General features: G+C 37.2%; 2 protein-coding genes across 2 annotated transcripts in view; one reads left to right on the plus strand and one right to left on the minus strand.

Moving 5' to 3' along the window:
* LOC139979497 (MIT domain-containing protein 1-like) overlaps positions 1-17,104 on the plus strand; it is a 167,722-nt gene that overhangs the window by 60,734 nt on the left and 89,884 nt on the right. The gene's annotated exons all lie outside the window — the stretch shown is intronic.
* On the minus strand, positions 893-9,262 carry LOC139979802 (fatty acid hydroxylase domain-containing protein 2-like). The gene is made up of 6 exons (XM_071990921.1): positions 9,118-9,262; positions 7,640-7,826; positions 4,815-4,936; positions 3,701-3,909; positions 2,214-2,486; positions 893-1,477 (listed from the first exon to the last, which is right to left on the minus strand). The coding sequence occupies exons 1-6, from the start codon at positions 9,148-9,150 to the stop codon at positions 1,318-1,320; spliced, it is 984 nt and encodes a 327-aa protein (XP_071847022.1). The 5' UTR covers positions 9,151-9,262; the 3' UTR covers positions 893-1,317.

Below are 17,104 nucleotides of genomic sequence, written 5' to 3' on the forward strand. Positions count from 1 at the left end.
CCATTTAACGTCCATGTCGGGAAGTTGTAATTAAACAACACCCTTGCCAGACGACACACCTTGCTGTCGGCGTTATAAATCATATCAGGCAAAACAGCATGTGTGTTACCCATTTCTTTCAAAGTCACAGATGTTGTGACTAAACACAGAATGGGTTACTCTTGCCAGCTATACGGGCATGACACCCCGTAAATTTCAAATGTAATTTCCCTGTCTAGTTCAGATTGTCAAGTAATTATTTCATGTTGGAGACTATAGTGGTCATTAAGTATACATATTACGTCACGTGATAATATCGAAAACTGTTGTAAGTGTACGCCTACTCTGTTGACAAATACAACTTCAACTTTTTAATATATAGGCTTATGCTATAGGCCTATAGCCAATAACACAATCGACCTCAAAGTAAGATCTACCAAACGTTAACTACAAGGGACGCAAGCACCGGTTTTGGTACGGATGGGGGTTGGGTTGAGTGGGGTCGGTGCTATCATGCCATGAACTCTTTCACAACCACACTCAACTTGAGTCAAATTCGAAAATAAAGTTTTTATTTAATATATTTGATTGATCTGCTCCTGGTCTGTGTCTGACCTAGAAGAAAACCATTGTTGGGCTGTGCTTAGGGTATCAGTTGCCCTTAACCCGGCCCTGACTTGATGACCTGGTGACTGGTGTTGGCACTTTTAGCCGACAAAATCTCCGATCGTCCCGACAAAAAGTCATGAATTTCCCATAAACTATACTCCTAATTCAAGCGTTATGGATGCTGACACCGCACTATCAACAAATGATGAACAATCAAATCTTTTTTTGCTCTCATAATCCATCCAAACTTTAAAATATTATTTTCAGTCTTTAAAAAACAAATGAAGAAAATTGAGGTGAAATATCGAAATTTTGACATTATAATGCAGTTTAATGGTAAAATATCACATGTTTGAAGTGAAATGTAAATATTGATAAACCGTCTATACTTTCAAATAAAAAGGTCGAAATTGTGACATAAAACGTCGGTCGGAATTGCATGGTAAACGGTCTTCCTTATTTTGGGGTGAAACAAAAGTCCAAAATTCAATTATCTGTAAGCTGCTACGACATCAGACATGTTCGCTTCAAGTTCACTTTTATGGTATACAAACCTTGCCAACTTTAAATGATGCTTATTCGAAGAACGACATATTGGAACTGAATGCAATTTCACAATACAGTGTGCTTATAATAGGCTATTATCATTCACCTGGACTATCCTATTAAATCTCTCAAGATTTGCAGCAATCTCTATACAGTAGTTTGCGTCTTAATAATGACGACTTCCTATTTCAACTTTTTCTCTTTTAGTTCAGGGAATGCCTCTGCAGCTGAAGCGAGACTTAAAAGAAAGATATGTCGGTAGTGAAGTTTCATCTCCCTAAAGAGAGAATCAGTTCCATGGAGACGATCCAAAAAGCCAATTGCTCCATAATTGCAGTTGAATCTATCAACAACAAAAAGAAGAAGAAGAAAAGAGAACGTTATTTCCGATGGAAATCCTCAAATGAATCCCGGCAACCTTGAACACTCTTCATCATGGGAACTTGACTATAGTCAAGTCAATAACCTAAACATTATTAAACGACTCTTGCATGGAATGATTTGTGCACAGGAAATGTTGAATCAACTCAAAATTTACTTTAAATCACATCTACAAATTATAATCATTCGTGTAAGTAAATCATTCGCGCTTATACCTCATCAGACGAATATCCAGTAATTCTGAGTTAGAAAGTGCAGCAACAATTAAAAAGGGGCACAATACTCGTTTTCTGTAACTTCATACACTTATATGACATAGTAGTCCGCACGGGAGGCAAGGGGGGTGGGTGGCGTCCCCCTGGCTTTATCGCGCGTCTGACTTTACTAATTAGCATAATTCCTTCTTATGATTTTTTTTTAATTAATTTTTTTTTTTTACTTTGGTTGAGATGATATCATCAATATCAGTAGCATTTCGTGTTAATTTTGGTAACTCTTTTGAGAACCCATGTTCTTTGCAAGGGCGAACTGTAATTTGAAACTTACCTTAACCAACAGGAACCGCGGGAGCTGTAGCCAATAGGCCCTATGTCATACCTATAATGGTTTCTAAAGTGTCCATTCTCTTCAACTGGCGTTGTGACAGAAATAAACTTAAATGTTTTGCTTTAATCTTACTTTGATACCAAGTCACTTACTTAGCGTGGTGGAGATCGTGAGCTTCGGGTGACGGCAGGAATGGAAGATGGTACCCAGAATGGTGTACTTGTGAAACAGTCATCGCGAACCCAAGACACAACCATAATGACGTAATATGCGAACCCATTAAGATAGGTCCGATAACCACGGGTAGAAAGTTGGCCAAGATGTGTTCAACGGGGTGAGCGTAGATTGCCACAGGGGCAATGGGTGCCGTCCATTCATGATGCAGTTTGTGAATGTGTCTGTATAGTATAGGCATATGCAGCAATCTTAAAGTAGAAAAACAACAGAAATCGACTTGCAGCAAGCACAAGCAATGCCAGAATTGGTATATGGATTTTCAGAATAGCTTATCCGGTACTATGTTAAAGAGCTAATGAAGCCGGGGGAGGTGTGGGGGGGGGGGGTAGGCTTATATGTACATTTGGATTTGAATATGTCAAAAGGTGATGGTAGAATACATAACCGTTCAAGAAAATGTAAGGAACGTAAGAAAATAGAATGTGTTATATTAGTTCACCAGCATCGCACAAAGAATGATGAAATAAGACAAATAATAATAATAATAACAATAATAATATCAATAATAATAATTATCATTATAACAACAACAACAACAATAATAATAATAATAAATAAAGTAGATTGGTGGGAAACAACAATTTCTGTATTGCAGTAAACGTTTAACACCTCATTCGTGTAAGAAGCTCGTCAAAGATTGTGACCAAGAAGTCACAGTTTCTTAGTTACATGGAGGTATCCAGTTATGTACTAGTACCAAAGACTTGCTCACAATGGTCAAATTGTACAAATCAATATAAAATTTGATTAATTAATTGGTTGTATTTGTTCAGAGTGCAACATCAACGACATTAAGAACGATAACCATTATTCTTTAACTTGGATTAGAACTTGTTTGTTTAGTAGTGTCCAAAATAATCGCCATCGTCAGCTCATGATAATGGAAGTAACCATGGAAGGAAAGTAGGGGCGAGGGAAGGGGTGTGGTGGGTGGGAGAGTGACTGATTATTTATTACACATAACAAAGGAGAGGACGTAATATTGATTAATTTAACGAGATGAACAGCTGAAATGAATACATCTATCTTTGGTACTCGTGAGACCCAAGTTTCGTCAGTCTCAGTTTTGTGATAAGATATCGTCACCTCTTACTGGTAATAGACAAACGGATGAGAGAGCGAAAGTGAGAGGTGGAAGAGAAATGGAGGGAGAGAGTGGGAAGGGGGGGGGGGGCGTAAGTTTCATTGCACTTAGTGAAGCAAAAGGTCGAACATTCCATTAAGACCTCGAAAAATTCCCGCTATTTTTGGTGAAAATATCTGGCGGGGGAGGGGGGGGTAACTGAATTATTAGTTTGAATGATTCTCGGTAGAGCTGATAGAAAACTTGCCAACTAAACTACAAACAAAATGGTTGAAGTTCGTTTCTTTGTATACCTTTATCTGTGTGCGTCTATTTTACCTGTGTATGTAGTAGAAGCCAACCTCCTGAGCGAAGATGAAGACAAACCAATCTAGAAATGTCCTCTGTGCTGTGGGTAATTCCTTAGGGTCCGTGCTGCACCCTCTTGCTTTAAGCACATATTGCATCGCCAAAAAGAAGGGCACATTAACGAAAACTTGGTTAAATACAACCACAGCAAGACATTTCAACAGCTTCTTGGTTGGGACCTATTATAGGAAATGAAAGAGTGGAATTCATCCCTGATGAAATATGTTGTAAAAACAGAATTTACTATAAAAAAGAACTCATTCATATATGCATATATATATATATATATATATATATATATATATATATATATATATATATATATATATATATATATATATATATGACACATATACATATATATATATACATCTAGTAGTATACCACATATCATACACAAGTCTCTATACGGCCTCCACCTAAGGTGTACACGTATTGTGTATACAGGTTAACTCAAACAATCTGTGACTCGGAGTGACGTTATTTGATGCCCAGTTATCTCAAAGGATTACAGAAGGGGCACTCGTCATTAAACAACAAAAGAGAATCAACAAGATGTCATGGCGGATGTAGATGGAATTTTAACCTCTTTTCCCGGTTTCGGATGGCTGCAACGTCAGTACATATATTAGTCTTAATCCCAACTTGTAAATTACACTTTGACTGAATCTCGTCATGTTTGATATAGTTTATCAATCAATCAAAACGACTGTTTCGGCAAGTTTATTACTAATTTCAAACAAAGACAGCCGTTTCCTTTGTCGAAAGAGAAGATATGCCTGTGACGTGACTATTAGTGTCATTTATTATAATGTATAGTGAACATCAATCAATCGCGTGGAGGAAATATATCGAAAGAGCTTGCAATGCTCATCGCAAGAAACTAAACAAGGTACTTGAGGAAGAATAGTTTAGCTGAGAGGATTCATATGTCTTCATTATTTGATCAGTCTATTTGAAGGCTTCAATTATGTCATCAATCTTATTAATAAGGAACTTGCATCTCATTAAACTCATTTGTAAAACTCTCAGTATGATAGCCCCCCCCCCCACCCTAAAAGTAATAATATTTGAGGTTTCCTACCGGAACGTTTTGCTCAGGTTGGACTTTATAGCGTAACAGGAATCTGGGTTTTCCCGTTACATCGGTAATCAAGAAAAACGCAGAAACAAGCCAGTAAGTAAGAAATCCGATTAATGGTGTGCCTGCAAATAAGGAAGTAAAAAAGTAGACATGAAACACAGAAAGACAGAAGTATATGAAAGAGTATACCGTAACGTTTGTAAAAGCTTTGCCTGAAGATATGCAGTATATATATATGTGGATATACCGTACGACTCCACCACTTCACATCGTAGCAAAAACTCAACACAAAAATGGTAGTTTTTGCTAGACATATCTCTTACTCATTAACGTTAGCAACCTATTTGACAAATCTATTCAGAATAAATTTTAGTCGTTTGCTCATTGTATTTGTATATGAAGAAAAATAAATCGCATCAATGCATAAGGAATTCCTAGGCTTAATAAAAGCTTTTACAGAACGAGTAAAATGGAACGTGTAGTAAGCCCTATGCACCCCTATATCTACCTATACCATGTTTCGTTGCTAAGAGTTTTTTGTTGTTCATACATTACATTACGGAAAATGATAATCTGTGATGTTAGTGGATGCAATTTAGGGCATTGAAGGGATTGAAGTTTTCGAAACGTCTTTACGATTACAGGTGCGTATCCAGGGGGGGCGTTGGGGGCGCGCGCCCCCCGGGTAAGGAAAAGAGGAGAGAAAAAAGAGAAGAAAAAAGGGAAAAGGAGGGGGAAAAAAGAAAAGGAGGAGAGGAAGGAAGGGAAAAGAAAAAGAAAAAAGAGAGAAAAAGGAGAAAAGGAGGGAGTAGAAGATAGCCAAGACCTCGGGAAGAGAAAGAGGAACAGTCATAGTTAAAGCGCTGATCCCTATTATATACACATGGTAGCCAGTGACAGATCGAGGATTACGGAGGGGTTTGCGCCTCACCCTACCCCTTACACCGACAACTCCATTTTTGACGTTTCCATTTTTCCTCTCTCACTAATGTATCTATATAAATACTATATATGGTCTATCATAACGCGTGTGTGTGTATGGACGCCTTAAACAATTGTAGAATTGTGCTATATGGAACCAACTGTGGCCGGTCTTGAACTCGACCGAATCGTCGGCGAACATGACGCATTTCGGGAAGGGGGCGACCGCCCCCCCCCGAGCAAATTTTCTTTATGACATCGCTAGTAATTTCAAAATAGACAATGCTTAGATGCAACTTACAAGGCCTGGGAAGTGTCATTTCCAGCGATCTGGGAGGCATTTTCGGCCAAAATTTTTATTGAACGCTTCGCGCCAACACATGATGGCGCTTCGCTTAGATAGTATGCCTACAGGCTTCGCCCCTCTCTTGGCAATTACTCGCTACACGCCTGTTCGAATTTGTAAAGCAAAGAGCAGATATAACATCATATCAGTGAGCATTGAATGCATGTTCCACGATGAACAGCCTCAAAAACTGTCTTTGTGTGTAGTCAAAGGCGTAGGAGCCCAATTGGATTTGGGGGCTGTAATGACTTGCCCGAAAAAAAAGCCAAAATTTTTCGCGCGCGAAGCGCGCGTTCAACATATCGATGCCAATATCATATAAGCAAGCATGGCATTGCATGGCATCGTTTACCTAACGGTCCGTCAAAGTTGCACAGTATACCGCCGGATGCTAATGTAAACAACCAAATGTCTTATGTAGATGGAGAAAAACCATACAGATCCATTTATGTCAAAACTCTCTTTTACAGTAGTAATGTCGGCCAAGCTTACAACTTTATTTTAATTACCAAGGAGATCATTTTTAAGCTATTCATTGCTATTTAGTTTTCTTTCAGTAGGTGCCAGAAAAAAATGGTTGCCGGGGGGGGGGGGGGCTGCAGCCCCGCCTCCTACGGGACCTACGCCTATGTGTGTAGTGTTCGGTTCGATATACCTGATATCGGAAATATCTGCTATTTTTCATTCCCTTCAACCAAGTTTTATAATAGCCATTATAAGAGGCTTTAATATTTCTACACCAATAAATTAACTGTGTCGGAATTTTCCAAAATTTCCTCACCAACATTCTTCATCATACTTTCCTCTACTCGTTCAATTTTGACCTGTCTGTTAGGGGTTCCAGGAGGTTTTTCTATATTGGTTGTCCATAGATTGAATTTTGTGCAACATTATGGGTATGTTTAAAAGTGATTTTATTCACGAGAAATGTGAATTTTCAAATTCTCAACAAATAATCGGCTTAAAACCTTCAAAAGTTGGGCTTTCGGATATTGTGGGCCGTGACGTAGAATTACCTACAAAAGCAATGTTCCATAGGACATGCAATGAGGTCGAACATGATGTGTGACTGGTGACAATCTACAAAAAGGTTATGGATGGAAAAAAAAAACTTTTGGGAAATACTTGATTCTCAGGCAAAAGTGCACATTTGGTTGGTCATTTTCAAGCCCGAGAAGTGCCATTTCCGGTGATCTGGGGGGTATCAAAACCCGAAATTTTCTTGTACGCTCCGCGCCAACCGATGGTGGCGCTCCGCTTAGATAGTAATTGGCGCCCCCCGGGTTAGAAAATCCTGGATACGCGCCTGGATTAAATCATACTTTGAATATAGTTATGGTCATAACTAGGCCCGGTGAGAGGTGTAGGTCATATTGGGGGTACAGCCTCGAGTTCCGGGGTCAATAAGGGGCTAAAGGAATTAAAAAATAAAATATATATTGTATTCTCATTTTCATAAAAATAAGCCAAAGAAACCAAAATTAGATGTCAAAAGGAGGCTTGATGACTAAAATATTCACCATGGACCAGACTTGGGTTTCTGCGCCCCTGGCCTTACCATAAACAATCAGATTGAACTCCCCAAATTGTGCATGGAGATTAGTGTAGCCACTCTCCCAGTATCCGTTGAATGAGCCCCACACGTGTTGGAGATGCAATGAGATAGAGTTACGGAAGGCTAAGCACAAAACCGACGCAAAAGAGACTTTCTTCAAAATTTCCACATATTGTTTCTTCTCGAAACTCTGTGAGACAAGCATAAAAGATATGAATTTGCGTATTGTTTTTTTCAGATAGTGAAAGCTGGTTTATGGAGTTAACAATCGGATTTACTAGCATGGTATACACAGCGCTTCGCAGAGAGAGATAGATGGGTGGGGGGGGGGGGGGGGTGAGGGCAAGCAAATTGTGGATACATATTCAATAACCGTTGAACCGTCCAAAGAATTAACGGTTTACCCATAACAACAAATCAACCTGTTAACAGTTAACCTGTCGACAGTTCAAATCGAGCCGGTTATTGGTTTGATGAAGGAGAGAATATAGGTTGTTTGGGTTCTTTCTTTACTGCACTGATTTTCTATGGGAGAGCCCCAGCGACGTGCACATGATTTCAAAAATGGAAGAAGGGATGGGAGAAGGGGTGGGGGAATTCAAAATTTTTCCCGACTGAGTTTGGTAGATCGTGGTTGTTGAATGCGAACGTTTAGACGTCAAATGGTGCATTTAGAGTTATATTTAGACTATAAATTAAGTCTACAATTAAGTCTCAGCGCTAAGTTGTACTGTAAAATGCTTTTGAATTTGACAACAAAAAAACCCGCTTTCCCCCGGCTAGTGAAGGTGGAGGGGAGCATGCCACAGGTCTTCTCTTTTCGAACGTCTCTGGAGTGCATTCCTACCCTCCCCCACCCATACCCATCCCCCGTCCACCTTGGACGCTCTTCCTCTCCGGCGCGACTTTGGCATTATGTGTTTGCAGGTACCTTGTCATTCCTTTAACGGATGTAAAGAATATAGTACCATTAAATGGTGCGAAATTCAACCCAAAAGTACAGTGAGTTATTCAAGCAACCTGTTGCGTTTCATTTCTAAATTTCAAGCATAGATTTTTATAACCAAATTTACCCAAGAAACTGGTTAAAAGTTGACATTTTCGAGCCAGTGTCTCTTCTTGCCCACAAAGCTCAAATTAGCTAATAAATATAATGCTACCAAGTAGCCAACGAGAAAAACAACTTCCGCCCGATTCTTGTATGAAAAGCATTACATCTGCATCAGGTGTACATTGTATGTGTTACCGGTGTATAATAAGACGTCTTTTAATGTTGGTGCTAGTATTTTAAATGAATTATCTTGAAGTATTGTACATAACCCAAATGCAACATACTAACAATATATTATATACCTATGTACTTCCATAGTTTTAAGTGTTACGGTATAATCATAAATAACTGCATTATATATGCATACATTGTAAGTATTATCGGTGCTGATTAGTCCCACTTGATGCAAAAAAATCATCAGGTTTCTTACCGCGAATGTCTGTAAAAACCCATCAACCACCATTTTGCCATTCGGTTGTCGCCGTTAATATATTTATATATGGAAAGAGAACCCTTGATTTGTAATAACTTGGATGCGTCGTTTTTTACTTTATCGAGGTTGTCAAACTCTTTATGTTATTAGTCTATATCAATCTTTATTAATTAAGCTCATAAGGTTCAAACTTCAAAGATCAATTTGTGAGCAACTATATATGAATCTTGTAAATATGTGACGTCACTCCAAAATCCCATAACAAACCTTTTCCTGAAAAGTAATCAGTTTTGCCCCTAAAATATGCTAGAAAGTCAGACTCTGGTCACCAATGCTCAACACGAATTTTTAAAAGTAGTTATCCACATTGAGACAATTAATTGTTTATGCTAACAAGCCTTATTGTCTGGGAATTATACTGAGCTTCAAAACCCTGCAGGAAAATATATTTGAAACAACTAGACACTTTTAGCGTGCAATTGTGATGACCTATAATAGATTAAGTGACAAGAACATTGAGAGGAAGACATTATAACAGACATTTAGCAATGAGCATAACACGTACAGACTGACATACTATACGCCATCAAGACAAGTAATGTTTTCTAGTCATGGTTTTCAAACCATGCCACAATACCTGGACTACTCATTTATGGCAAATTCGATGATAGGCGTCGATTCCTCAGTGCCTGCATAATTGTTTATGTTAATCCATTGTTTTCGAAAAATCTCATATCAATCACATTCAATCATTTGTCCTTCACAAATGTCAGATTTTCAGGGAAGGACCCAGGAATTTAAAAAGGAGGGATTGTGGTCATGAGGACGTTGAAGCCGACCCCAATGAAAAGGGGATGTGAGGGGGTCTTCTTCCGAAAACAAAATTAGGTCCATTATTAGGTTTACACGCAAGATTTTGCTCAAACTGCTTTCAATTTCTGTGTTGGGTTCGGAAACAAGGGGGTGGGGGTTGTCTCATACCCCATGGACCCGCGACTGATGTCATTGCGGCCTTAAAGGATACATGTTTCACTGATGACCTTTCAAATGATTTTGGGGAGCTGGCCTGATAAACAGTGTGTTAAACTAGATATTCCAGCCCCTGAACGATGAGGTTATTATAGATAGGGAAACATGTGTGGGTCTTTGACTAAACACATTGATGAGTACGACAACCGAGTACGAGAAGAACACGAATAAGAGTACAAAGATCCGAGTACGCAGATATAAAATTTGCTTTCTCTGAGTACAAGTATGAGTATATAAGTACACCAAACACTGCAATTATAAACTTGCCCTGTTGTAGTACAAGACAAAGTAATATACATGTGCATATGTGCTAAACAACATTCAAATACTGTTATTATACTGGTAGTACGGAATGTAAACATTTTGAGATAAATTTGTGGTTTGCAATCTCAACTCGAATTCACCTGTCCTATACTGTCCCTCGATATCGATATCCATGTATTAGAAGTATCTTTTCCATAGGGTTTAGATTTGAAAAATACAATGGGATGAAGGAAAAAGTCTCTTTAGAAGAATAACTATACTTGCGACAAATGCAACATCACTCGATAGAAATAGGGACAAAATTCGCCTTTCGAGCTGAGCTGACTTAGATACTTTTTAAGAAAAAGTCGCTCAGGAAAACCAAACTACCAAACGACTGATCCGCTCTCAACCCCCAGTCCCCTTGCATCGGGACTGTGACTGTGTGATCATCGTCAGGTGTGCATCACCATTCCCCTCGAAAGGGAACATATACTACACCGTCATGATCTTAGCCAAAAGGCCGAGAAGCGACTTAGATTGATTCAAAGGTATTACTCGTTGCAAAGGAAAAGTTACTTGGAAGTATATATTGATAAGATTCCTCGTGTGATCGTAAACAAGAAAAAAAAAACATACAAGGGGACTGGGTTGAAAGCGGATCAGTCGTTTGGTAGTTTGGTTTTCGTGCCCAGGTTCTTTCCTGGGCGACTTTTTCTTAAAAAGTACCTTCTATACATTTGTGTCTTTAGAAGAATATTAAAGTCTTTGTCTACGTTCCTCGAAGTAATATGTAGCAATGTAGCGTTAGTCCTATTGTATTTGTAAGAATGCATGCTAGCTGGTTTCGAGCGCTCCATATATAGTACTGTATGTAATGCAAGCCTCTTCTCTGGAAAGTGCAACATTCTTACCACAGATGTGCTGACATGCAGTGCTGGGTTAGGGCAATGTAAGCTACGGCAATGATTTAATGATTTTGTAATGCCTTCAATCTAAACTTAAGCTTCTTAAGCTGTAAATTAATCAGATAGCTCAGAGGTTAGAGTAGTGGACTATTAGCCCGGTGTCTGGGGTTCGAGTCCAGCTGCAGCTACACTCGGTACATCGTGCTAGGGTTCAAGGCACATTGGAGTTTACATAACGCTCCGGTGGTGTTTTATGGCACTTTTGTGGCCTAAGATCCCGTGTCATGTCTCCCTTGATGTCGTAAAAGATGCGACCGGCATGCTTGCAGCCACCGTCCACCGACTGAATACGTGGCCTGATGACGCGCTATTCTCCTAATTTTTGTACAGTTTTAAAGTAGCGCCATCTTGTTTTGTTTTTTAAATCTTGTCTAATCGTTGGTTACAATGCAAGCAGACTTATTTCAATTTCAATATATATATATATATATATATATATATATGTATATATATATATATATATATATATATATATATATATATATATATATATATATATATATATAAAACTGTGTATCCAACCGAGGTGAAGTGTTAGTAAGAAACCATTCGGCCTCTCCCCAATGCATACGTGGCTGTTTACCTTCTTAAAAAATACTGACTTCCAACTCGATAGCAATTATGATATGAAAGAAACGTTACAGTTAGCTTACAGTCAAGACGACAATGATATTTTCAATTATATATATAGAAAGTGATCTCTTTACATATACTCTGAACATGTTCGCATTGACTTACAGTTTGGTGGTGTATATAGTAATAGCTAAAACTCATCTATACTGTATTCGCTAAGGAACTTAAAGACGTTCACAAAAATCATGACCCTCCGAGGCATCTATTCAACACATTTTATACGAATCATAAAAAAGTCCATTTACCAGATCAATATACAAAAGCTTATGAACATAATAACTCAATATATATATATATATACTTTGATTTTATTGTCGCTAAACACTTAGCATATTTTTTCCAAGAGATTGTTATAACATTATAAGTGTATACCTCTCAAATTTTTACAAGCCACATAGCCCATAGTCTGTTGAGGAAAAAGTCAAACAAGGAATATGCTCAGGTTATAAAACCTAGTCTGGAGGGTCACAATAAACCTTACAATGATGTTGACCATGATAATAAGATCTTGTTGGCATTATCTTTTAAATAGATTTAAATGGTGTGATGGTGTAGGCTGTAAAAATAAAATATAGCCATTCGCTGACGGATGTATATGACGTCAAACAAACCAATGCGTACCTTCGCAAAGTCGCACGCATTGTATCATTTTCATACACTGTCACGTGACAGCTGTGTAATTGTACTTGGAGAGGGTAACCCGTGAGGTGTGTTACTCTGTGAACCTTTCCCCGATATCAAAATGTATAGAAAGGTTGTCATATATACTCGCTCCTCGGCCTTCTGGCTAGAGACAAGGCTGCATGTGTAGTCGACATGTCCGTATGGTTACAGTGTCAATGTATATAGAGATAGATAGATAGATATTTATTCAGCCAGTCATATAAAAATACAATGGAAATTGGTTGATAACAAGAGCTCAGAACATTAAATATGGTAAACAACAAATACGACTATAGGGCTATAGGTTTATGAGTGGATCAAATTATTTTGGCTTTTACCTTGGTGACTCTCCTTACAAAATACAAATATACTTGTCCAGAAGTCCAAACAAACGCAAATTGCATAGAGCAGAGAAAAGTTGTACAACTGCACTCAGACCTGTACATAGTCCGGCATTTCATAGCGTTTCATTGCTCTCAGCCATCTTAAATGTTCTTGAATACAATTTAACAATAAATATTTTAAATATAGTATTGCTGCAAGACTACACACTTATTACATTTCTATAGGTTATAATGCCCTGGTATTACAAACATGTTAGTTTGATGACCCCAATTTTCACCTTCGTCACCTTGGCCACCCTCCACTGACAAACGTTGTGGTCCCGAGGAAGAGGTCAACGGGGTGGAGGCGTCCCCTCTCATTTGAGACCTTTTTTTGTATTTGATCAACGGTGCTTAGTTGCAAGATGGTGTCATATTTTGCAACTTTTGAAGTTATTTATGTGCAAGATTTTCTTCCACTTTCTTTCTACAAACATCGACCATCTGTTTGTTTTTTATTCGATTTTTTTTATGGGTTTTATTTTGCGACGCCTCCACAATTTTGTTTTGATGCTATAGGGCTATAAGGGCCCAACTTGGTAAGGTGCTGTCAAAATGACCAAGTGAAGGTAGATGAATCTGAATGTGTTATCTTTCAAGAATTGTTTTGTAGTTCGCACGCCTTTATATGTTAACTTTGAAAAGTGATGAAAATTGTCCGGCACTCGACTAACGTCCTGGTAACGATATATCACGTGTTAGAATTAGAGTAAAACACACTCAAAGATTCTTCGAGCAATATTCAGATGAATAAGACTAGACTCCTGTGATGATGCTGAAGGACTCAAATCGTAAAATATATTTGACATGCTACACCAACCATGCATAGCAACGAAACATTAATTTAACAAAAAACATATCTACTGTTTCTTTCTTTTTTAAGTTATGAAAAAACGAAAGATTGATCTCAACGAAATTTTATTTTAATTTAAACGGACATAATTTCATAATTACATTAATGCCGTCATAAATATTTGCATGTCTGTTATTAGATCGTGCTCTCGTTGTATTTACTTTTACAATGTAGTAGCATTAGGTATGACATAGAATCGTAGTAGTCACGTAAAGTGAATTCTGTATAGGCCTATAATATGACGGGGGGGGGGGGGGTTCTGAGTATCTTGTTTGATTAGCTCTTCAATAAATACGTGAGGGAAAAATGATTTTGTCATGATCATGGAAAGAAAATATGTAGTAAGGAACCAACTTTCGTGAGATTAACATTCATTTTTTTTTAATATACTTTCTTAAAACGTATGTATACAGATAGGATAAATATGGCACATTAGTTCTAATTTATGTCGGGCTCGTATAAGGGACACGATTTAGATTAATCATTTTTTCTGCGGTTATATTTTTGGGAGTACACTAAGTACTTTCTTTCACGTCAGAATAATAAGCTAGGTTTGTAACTCAATCATCTTGAAGAGAGGACAGACGGAGTGTGATTTGGAAAGACGGAAGGACATGATATAAACAAGAAACTTTCTTATCCTTATAGTAATTTACACACTTTTGTAATTCAAACAGTTGTTGAATGGGTTAACCATTACCCGTTACCCTTTTGGCTGAGATCAGGTTTATATATATATATATATATATATATATATATATATACATTCCACCCTGGTCTCCCACCACTAGCTAATATCATTCAGAAGAATTTTCACCTACTTCAAGGCACCGAACGCCTGAAATCAGTATTCCCAGAATTACCTGTCATCGCTTTTAAAAGACCCAGCAACCTACGGGATATCTTAGTTCGGGCATCCTTTCGGGATGACACCCCATTAGGGGAAAGCAAAACAGAAACTACAGGATCATCGCCCTGTACACAAAATTGCAAAACGTGCTTACTTGTCGATTCGACCGGGGCCTTTCAGAGCAACCAAACCAAACGCACGTTCCAAATTCGGCACAAAATTAACTGCCTATCCAAAAATGTCATTTACCTCATCTACTGCAATATTTGTAACTTACAATACATTGGAGAGTAAAAAAACACTCTTAGAATGAGAATGACACAACATAGATCGGCGATCAAAACAAAAAATATCTACCAACCTGTTGCAAATCTCTTCAATCTCCAAAATCATTCAATTGAGAATTTGCGTGTTATTGCCATTGACCAGAACCATTCTTGGACAGATAAATCTAGGAAAGCGAAAGAAAATTTCTGGGAACTAAACCTAAAGACCACGGCACCATTCGGTTTAAACATCAGGAACGATTTGCCGTCCCAGATCAACCAAAACAATTCCTTTACAATCACGACGGAATCGGATTAAAATAATCCGACGCGGATTAAAATAATCCGAATTTCTAAAATTTCTGCTCAATTCAGCAGAAATCAGTAAGTCGCTTTGCCCTTACAACCATGCCGACATCTCCTCTACAAAACAGTTTCAATTCCTGCTACTCCTTGTCACTTTCGGTGATCCTGCACTGAAGAAGAGCTAGTTTTGCTCGAAAGCTCTGCAAAAACCAAACATTGGCTGTTTTACTTCCAATCACTTACCTAATTCAATTATTGTATCTCACTCGAGATCCAGCCTTTCTCTAAATGCAGCATAGTTGTTTAACAGTTTGTCCGTTATTCCTATATATATATATATATATATATATATATATATATATATATATATATATATATATATATATATATATATATATATATATATATATATATATATATATATATATATATATATATATATATATATATATATATATATATATATATATATATATATATATATACATATACATATATATATATATATATATATATATATATATATATATATATATATATATATATATATATATATAGAATGACTACAGAAAGATCATCAGCATTAGCCCCAACTTTTAGCATTTGTTAAAATTTCATCTTTCACCCAAAAATTGATAATTTTTTTTATGACAACACAGTTATCTTCTTTAACTATATGAGTGGATTTCACTTCATCGGGAAAAGAACGCAACTTACACCAGTTTGTAGCTTTCATGGTATATATAGAGGCTTGTTGAAATATCTAAAGAAAATCTAGCGCAGTTTGTGTGACAAGATAATGCGATTAGAAGGAGAGAACTTTTACCTGCCCTTTTTGTTTCTTAACATATTAATATTGCAGTATCACGTTAAGAGCTTCAATATTTTAGGTAAAGAGATATGTTCCTCTCGAAACACTTGGTAAGAGTTAAATGGAACACTTCTTAGTGTTGTGGTAAAATACTGAATTTGAATTATTAAGCGTTATTATTAACACTATGAGGGTTAGGGTTTACACGTTCCAGTGTTACAAGAGGTTGTCAGGAGGGCATCCAAAATAAGTATCATGCGAATCATCTCGGGTATGGGTTTTTACACTTTCAATTGCTCCAAACTAACACTTGTGAAGTGTTCCGATGTTAACACTAAGCAGATGTTATTTTAAACAGCCCTTCCTGTCGGTCTTAACACTTTCAGTATTTTGAGATTGCCACTACCGAAACATCCTTTATCTCCTTATTATTATTATTATTATTATTATTATTATTTTTCTTTTACTCAAGTAAATACCTGGTGAATTACCCAAGTTTCTTTATTCATTATATATGATATCCTGCACAAGGTACTTTGCCATTCCGCAAGTTACACGAAAAGCAATATGTACCCATATATGTTATGAGTTATCGTCAAGTTTGCTCGAGTAACTGCAGCTACCAGCATCTTCTTATAGATGGCGTGGATCTTTCTCAACGCTTCTTTTCTTTGTAATCTATTTGATACAAGTAAATAATAGTGATAAAAAGAGTCGGTAGAATTTATTTCTTATAATTCGTATAGAAACATTTCCTCTCCTTTTTTATATTTGTTTTAATGGCCATATGGTATCAGGATGAGAAGCGAGATCATCAAATGAATCGTAAAGAGAGTAAACAATTATTTTTTTCTGAGAATAGAACGAAGGAATCTTCGTCTACTGGTTTCATGTTTTTTTCTTTTTTTACTGAATCTATGTTTTTGATAAATGTAATAGAATTCAGGTTTTAAGTTGTGTAGGAAAATAGCGATCTCTC

Source organism: Apostichopus japonicus, chromosome 14, assembly GCF_037975245.1.
Source record: "Apostichopus japonicus isolate 1M-3 chromosome 14, ASM3797524v1, whole genome shotgun sequence".
NCBI lineage: Eukaryota > Metazoa > Echinodermata > Holothuroidea > Aspidochirotida > Stichopodidae > Apostichopus > Apostichopus japonicus.

Coding starts and splice junctions, on each gene's coding strand:
- LOC139979802 (XM_071990921.1), bottom strand. CDS start 9,150: ATGGTGGTTGATGGGTTTTTACAGACATTCGCG. Junction 4,937..7,639: donor GTTCAATCTGATTGTTTATG/GTAAGGCCAGGG, acceptor CCTTATTTGCAG/GCACACCATTAATCGGATTT. Junction 1,478..2,213: donor CACGATCTCCACCACGCTAA/GTAAGTGACTTG, acceptor TGTTGTTGATAG/ATTCAACTGCAATTATGGAG.